Source organism: Gymnodraco acuticeps, unplaced genomic scaffold, assembly GCF_902827175.1.
Source record: "Gymnodraco acuticeps unplaced genomic scaffold, fGymAcu1.1, whole genome shotgun sequence".
Classification (NCBI taxonomy): Eukaryota; Metazoa; Chordata; class Actinopteri; order Perciformes; family Bathydraconidae; genus Gymnodraco; species Gymnodraco acuticeps.
This window is the reverse complement of record NW_022990198.1, coordinates 1,457,805-1,465,512: the sequence shown is the minus strand read 5'-3', so window position 1 is coordinate 1,465,512 and position 7,708 is coordinate 1,457,805. Positions and strand designations below refer to the sequence as shown.

The 7,708-nt window shown below is 37.2% G+C and overlaps 1 protein-coding gene across 1 annotated transcript; it reads left to right on the top strand.

The window, feature by feature from the left end:
- The first annotated feature begins 562 nt into the window (after positions 1-562).
- On the top strand, positions 563-6,966 carry vps25 (vacuolar protein sorting 25 homolog). The gene is made up of 6 exons (XM_034217962.1): positions 563-680; positions 2,576-2,721; positions 4,317-4,370; positions 4,479-4,567; positions 5,799-5,874; positions 6,133-6,966. The coding sequence occupies exons 1-6, from the start codon at positions 634-636 to the stop codon at positions 6,243-6,245; spliced, it is 525 nt and encodes a 174-aa protein (XP_034073853.1). The 5' UTR covers positions 563-633; the 3' UTR covers positions 6,246-6,966.
- The last annotated feature ends 742 nt before the right edge of the window (positions 6,967-7,708 follow it).

The following is a 7,708-nucleotide window of genomic DNA, read 5'->3' as shown; positions in this document are numbered from 1 at the left end:
GAATTCATTTCACAATGGTCATGAAAATGTAAACATGGGATTAATTCACATGCTGTGGGTTTGAAAAAAGTTAAATATTATATGACTAAAGCCTGAGTAAAGAAATATGAACAGCAATGTGCTTTAATTATCACAGTAAAATTGTTAATTTTGCCAAATTGCCCTTTTAGACTTTTTGTTAGGCATGTTATATTATTTATTACCATAATAATAATAATAATAATAGAAAACTATAAATACAAGAAGTGTATGTATACATTAAGGCTGTTTAACAAATGTGAAAATGTGCACTAAAATAATTTGGTAAATGCATTACCATTCATTCAGTTTATGTATTTAAGATTTAGATTTGATATATATATATATATATGCATATTTGTGTAAAATGTTCCTATTAATTGTGTATGTTTTTATTTGTTATTCTTTTTTATATGTTATTAATTGGATATAAATCTGTCTTTAAAAAATAAATAAATACATGTATTTATATATAATTATTTATTTATTCATATATATTCCTATAATGTTGTTATGATTTATGTTTATTTCGTAAAGTGTAAAATCTGTGTAGCTAGTCGGAACCATTTGAGCGGTGGGACGGACTTCCGGAAGTTGAGTACCGCATCAACTGCAATGAGTTTTGAGTGGCCCTGGCAATATAACTTCCCACCGTTTTTTACGTGAGTCAATTCTTCTAAACCACATTTAAAACATGTATCAGCTCTACTTATTAACCGCCATTGTTTCTTTGTTGAATAATTGAAGTGTGTTGCTTTGCTAGCTACTATCATGGTAGCCGGAGCTACCTTGCTAAAACAAAACAGCTAGGGAAGTGGAGCTGTTTTTCTTCTAGTGGCTCTCTAAAGTTTGTGAGCTCCATTATTTGACTTGTTTAGGTTTGACATTTTAAAATGTATTAAAAATACACATCTTATTGAGGAATGGTGGTGTGTGCGAGTTTAGAGAATGAGTTTAGCTCGTAGCTCCAGCTAACGTTAGCTGTTTTGGTAGCCACCACTGCCTCAACTTCAGCTACCAGACTACACAGTGTGTGTATGCCACCAATGATAATGAATATAACGCATACATGCTCACCAACTATTGAACAGTGTTATGGCCAATTTGGTTACCCGTCAGATTATGTGACCGGGTTTGTGATATAAGCTATCGAATACTTTTGCACATATAATTGTATTATTGGTCACACCCTTTATAGTAATAGCTGCTACCAAAACATTTTCACCATATTTAAATTGGATCACAATCGTTGGTTGCTTTTATTTAATTTTGACAACCGAGTATTATACAGTAAAACATTTTTTTTAATGAACTTTACTCCAATTGGCAATCATGTTAAAGCACTTGTGAGTGACTGTTACAATCTTTTCTGCAGTGCTTTAACATGACACCCTGTTGTTTTATAGTAGGGCAGAAAACAACACACAAATAGCGATTTATTTTTGATTTTTCAGCTAAAATAATGACCTCAACCTTCAGGTCAGAATATAATGGAAAATAAAAAGTAATATAAATCTAATTTAGGGGATAAGTGGGAAGGCGTTTTTTCTTCCCGACCAATAAAGGCCACTTTTAGGGATTTGTATCTCATTAGCTGATGATGTTACAGATATCCTCTCCCCCTAAATCTTACTTCCAAAGAGCTTCACAGAATTCAGAGAGGATGAAGTGAATGTTGGAATTTGAATGTAAATATGTGAAATCACACTTTTCTCTATGGAACTGAACGAGAAAGCATTCAGAGGTGTGTCATCATAGGAAACTTGGAATATTTATTGTATAAACAATCTCTAAATGAGAAGATATTTAAAAGGTCACAACCTTTGATAATAGTTTAGGCGTGTGTGTAGAGCAGCTGACAGTATTTGGTCATCGCTTCCTTTTCCAGAAGTCGGTCCTCCAGGCTGACACAAAAAATATGTAACTACTCTCAGGGTATCTCTCACTGTATCATCCTTCAGTAAATGTTGTCTTATCTGAATGTTAGCTACTTGGTCGGGTTTTATTTTTCATAAATAGGGAGGGGACAATGATGCGATATTATCATTAGCCACAAGTTTATCGCAGTGTCCTTTATTGTGAATGTCCTCACAGGTGACTTCAAATGGAATAAATAAATACAGGACTTATAATGTTAGAAAGAACAGACTCAACCAAAGTTTCCATTTATTGTTTTTGTATTCAGGGGGACTTTATTTAAAATGGTTTGTTTTTCCCTTAAAAGGATGTGATCTGAAGAAACGTGCCCTTTTCTTCTTCACAAAATCTAACGCTACTTAAACATAGCACAACGGTCCAAATATTCACAAAATACACATAGGCCTGGACATGCAGAAACCTTAAAAATAGGAAGATATAGCAAATAACATGAACAAGCTGTAAAATGTAAAGCATTGATGAAAGCTTCCCTCATAGCTATAGCTTAAATCTACTTAATAAAATGGCGTAAGAAAAGTAAGCTTTACACTGATGTGTGTGTGTTCTGTTTGCAGTGCCATTAGCTTGTTGTTTGTCCTTCAGTGTTGACGTCTCCTTGTCTTCCTCTCTTTGTGGACAGGCTACAGCCCAATGCTGACACCAGGCAGAAGCAGCTGGCGGCATGGTGCTCCCTGGCTCTGTCCTACTGCCGCCATCACAAGCTCTACACCCTGGACGTCATGGAGGCCCAGGAGAGCCCCGTGTTCAACAACAAGAAGATAGAACGTATCCTTCAAGTCCAGTAAAAGCCACCATTTCACCATACATAAAACATGTTCAAAACAGTTTCAAGTCCATATAGTCTCTCATGTTTGCTTATGTTTCATTTGGATTGCTAGTCAAAGGTTTACAAGCTGGTTTTTTCTTAGGATATAAAACGTAATTTTAACCACAGGATATTATTGTTGACTCATTAAATTAGGAAATATAATGCTCATTTTCATGTTCATATTAGTATTTTGTGCCTCTACTGTGACATGTTTCAGTGCTTTAATGTTCAGAAAGCTCTTTATTTTTCTCATACTGCCTGTGCTGCAGCACCTCTTTTCACCCTCTGTCTGAAACCAGAGCCCAGTCTGCGCTGATTGGTTAGCTGGCCGGCTCTGTTGTGATTAGTGCTGAGAGATGTCTCGCCCCTTAGCCTGTCATTTACAATGTGCGAAAGCCTAAGGCTGGAGCCACACGAGGACGATAACACAAACGGACCGAAATCGATATCAAAAAAGTCTTCCGTCCACACGCAACAGGCAACAGAAACGTGTCCGTTCACACGAGACCGCTCGAAAGCGCTGGAGACGCTGTAGTACATATGCCGTGTCTAAGTGGCGCTGTACTCCTGCCACAAAAGAAGCGAAGAAGACTTCCCGCGCATGGTTGCCATGGTTGCCCTTCTGTTTATTCTCCGCTGTGGACGCTCTGGCTCTTTTTCTCCCTCCCCGAGGCAAGCGTTTGCTCCTGCTGCTGTTATTCAATGCAATCCCTCCCTCGCTGTAATTCTCTCCGGTAGTCCACCAGCAGATGACAAACACCCACCATCAGAGTTTCACTTAGATGTTTTTTCGCCGGTCAACATGTCTGTTAAAGTTGAAATCTTCCGGACAAAATTAGAAAAGTGCCTGTCAGAGGTCTTCTTTGTTATTTATTGATCTTTAAAACAAATTGATAACGACTCTATATTATAATATAAGAATACAAAACGGAGCCTCTCTTTTCCTCCCCCTCTTCTGACAGCCCAGCAGCTGATCTCTGAGCAGGAGAGGCGGGGCTATTGCTTCAACGTTATCAGGAAATGATCGTATAGGCGTAAACACGGAGCCGTTTGCCCCCCCAGAGCGTTTCGTTTGCAGATCTACCCACCTTGGGACCCGTTATCGTTTTCTGCGTTTCCATGTCGGCCTCGTGTTGCCGAACCGTCTATCTGATGGTGAACTGTAGCAGATACGACCGTTAGACCGTAAATAAAGGATAATCTTCAAGGCTTTTCAGTCAATAAGGCAATAGGACCCCTTTAAATGCTTTTTCTAGAATGCCCCTATTCTGAGATTTCTTACATTTATTTTGGTGACTTTAAGTTTCTTGTTTTCAACATTTAAACCGTATTTATATTATATATATCTTTTTTTTTTTTCTTTAACCAGAGACCGTAAAAGATAAAAGCAAATACAGTGACAATGAACCATATGAGCATAACAACTATATATAGAAATATACTCCCATGTGAATGAGGCAGTGTTAGGACATGTATACGCTAAGAACAAGACATTTGAATTTCAAACCTGTACATTTGTTACTTTTTGTCTTTGGCCTTAACTGATTTTCAGGAAAACTGTCAATGGAAGCAATTCAAGTTGTTTTTGAGCAGTTGAGTAAAAAAGGTACAATTTGTTCGCACAGTGTTGAGATTAAGAATACTTATCTCACTGCCGAGCTGTGAATTCATTTCAACAGTAATACATTTGAATCCTTTTGTCGTCTGAACTCAGGGAACCTGGAGTGGCTGGACAAAAACAAGTCTCGGTGTTTAGTCATGTGGAGACGACCGGAGGAATGGGGAAAATTAATATACCAGTGGGTGAGTCATCAAATCTGAAGACAGACTGTTCTGTCTGTGAAACTGTATATCTGTGGAACTGATGAAGGGTAATGGGAAGAAGAAAATGTTCTCTAAAGCAATAAGAGGTAAATTGGAAAGGAGTTTCGGTTCTTGCTGTCAGAGCATGGAAACTGAAAAAGGACAACAAAAAGCACTCTCTCTAGTCAGTGTGCTCAGCCTTTGAAATGACTTGGCAGCTCTCTGCAGTAATCTGATTTCTTAAATGTCATATAAATGAGAGACTAAGTTTCCCCAAGAGGATTTACTTCAGCTGATTTCTTGCCAATGCATAACCAGATTTTAAATTGGCTCTTTATATGCACTCAAGAAGAAGAATTCTAAGCCCAAATTCAACCGAAACTAACACACATTTGGTGCCTTAAGTCTAAATTAATTTCCCCTACAGTATCTTTGAATGACTTTGAGTATTTTTGAAAACCTACAGTGTTCAAATGTCAACGAAATGACTTATCCTTTTTATAAATAAATAATATAATAAACCTTTTAATAGGGACATTTTAAAGACACTTTGAATTACAATCAGACTACTTTATTTTTCCTGGGGGAAATTGGGTTTCATTACAGTTAATCCATTTTAAAACAATATCAAATATATATATATATATATGTGTAATAAAAAAAGTTCAATAAACACAATAAGTTTAAGTAAAGATGTGCAATAAAATGATAAACAAAAATAAATAAATTGTAATAAACATATTTGTAGGAAAAAGAGGTTGAAGTAAATATGTATAGAAAAATATGTATAAACACATAGGAAGTAAAGTAAATGTGCACATTGTACTTCAACATGTAAATTACAACAAACAGTTGTGTATTAGTACTTGCAATTAATACTGAGTTACACAGCATAAGAGGCTGCTGATGTTGCAGTATGTCTTATACGTTTGTATTGAACACAGGCTTAGGAAGGCTATATAAATGGTGCGGGATGGATAAGTCAAATGGTGGAATATCGCCTGTTTTGTGATATAAAGAAGTCACAACGGTAAGAAGTCCCAGCTGGTTGATTTACCGGGAGAAGCCCTAGTTTTGTTTATGTCTGATGAAAACTTTGAGTTTTTCGAAACATTCTTTGCTTCACCTTATTAGAAGCTGTATCTATGACCGTGTGCTCCAGATCTCATCCCTCTGAAACAAAAACAACTTTTCATTTCAGCCATCCTCATTCTGTTTTTTAATGTTTTAGATCTCCAAAAACGGGATGGTCAACTCTGTGTTTACACTTTATGAGTTGGCTAACGGTGATGACACGGAAGGCGAAGGTACGGTGCCATTTCTAATATTGACATGAAGTAGCATCAATACATTTTGTTCTCATTGATTTACATACTGTATTGAAATATAATGGCATAATGTGAAGTATGTATAATGAGACCTTGCAGAATCAGTTACATTTTTTAAAGCGTATCTGAAAAGTATTAGTGAGAAGTATGTGTTTACTCCACTAATACTAGCCCTGAAATGTTAGTCACATTTTTCTCATTCTACCTCCTGATAATAACCGTGATGTGTTCCCCCAGAGTTCCACAGTTTAGAAGAGTGGATGCTGCTGCGCTCCTTGCAGGCGTTACAGACGGACGGCAAAGCAGAGATCATCACCATGGATGATGGGAAGGGTGTGAAATTCTTCTGAGACGGTGCTGGAATCACACACACACTTTGTCTGGGAGCCCTCATACTGTACCTCATAGGCAAATACTAAGAATTAGCCATTGAAGGCCACACAAACTGCTCCTCAATGCTCAGAGGATGCTTTGTGCTGCAGATGATGTTGCCTTTAGGATTGTTCAAAGCCTTTTTCTTATTGAAAGACAACCAATGTTATATCTAAGTGTTTTGGGAGAAGAGCATTTAAGGTGACAACACTTTTAAAGAAGTCGCAGGTAATATTTTTGCCATTTAAACTTGCAATGGGCCTTTTTAAGGGATTAAATAATATCATGTCTGATACTCCTGGGGAAAATCTCTCCCCACAAGCTGTAACTTTACTCTCTTTAATGTAAATATGTCTAGTTTTACGCTGATTTCCCCCCTGATTTTCTGTATAATTGGATTTGGACGTTTTTTGATCTTCTGTTGTTCCAACGAGACATCCCAAAGCTATCCCAGAATGCAACACCAGGGGGACTTTTTATTTAGAGAACACATGCTTCCAGAAGAGGAACCCCATAGACTCGGACCACCACTCCTGGCTGACTGGGTGTAATAATAGTGGACTTTATGAACAGATTACTGTCATCCTCTTACTGTGCTGTTATAGCTACTGTGACACTCCTGTTCTACTCTCTCTCTGTCTATATTCAACTTTCTTTTTTTTCATATCCTGTAGGAAAATAAATTAGAAATTTGCTAAATGTGCTTCCTTGTTTGCTTCTTTAAGTGATCCGGGGGTCTTAGCTGTTGTGTGTACACATGATGATTGATAATGTAAACAGTGACCCACAGTGTGCAGACGTGTTATGATCTACTCTCTGCCTGCAGCATGTGCTGTGCGTTTCCGCCTGTGGGGAAGATACAGCTCCAATGAATCCTGTGTGTTTCTGATAACAGTCAGTGTGTGTCTGTGCAGGTGGGGCACAGTGTGGCCTTGGCTGATAAAGGTGTCCTGTTGCAGCAGCGGTCTGGCCCCCCCTGCAGGTTAGGCTCACACTGCACTTTGTCCACATCCAACTGCATCTTATATTCAGTTTTTTCCTAATTATTCAGCATAAAAAAATCAACATGTGACGTAATATAAGTTAAAAAAGTAAGGCATCATAATGAAATAAAGATAACATTATATGCAGCACAACTCCATTTTAAATAGGATGCTACATTCGGTAAAGAAGCAGGAGATAAGATGAATGTAAAATAGTAAACAAATGTGTATATATATATTTATAAAAAGGGGATGAAAAAAATAAAGTATTTTAAAATACCTTGAAGATAGGCAATGAAATCAAATGTATTTTCACACAATTCCTCTAGAATATTAAGGATATGAGCATATTGTTTGTAATTTGGAGAAATGTAAAGGTCCTAAAACGTTATGTAAACGTAGACTAAAATGTTCAATCTCCCCGGTAAAATGAATCAATTAATAGTCTGCTGAACTTT

Bases quoted from the DNA above. Each gene is read 5' to 3' on its own strand.
- vps25 (XM_034217962.1), top strand. From the start codon at position 634: ATGAGTTTTGAGTGGCCCTGGCAATATAACTTCCCACCGTTTTTTAC. The intron at 681-2,575 runs GTGAGTCAATTC...CTTTGTGGACAG, and splicing joins AACTTCCCACCGTTTTTTAC to GCTACAGCCCAATGCTGACA. The intron at 4,371-4,478 runs GTACAATTTGTT...GTCTGAACTCAG, and splicing joins TGAGCAGTTGAGTAAAAAAG to GGAACCTGGAGTGGCTGGAC.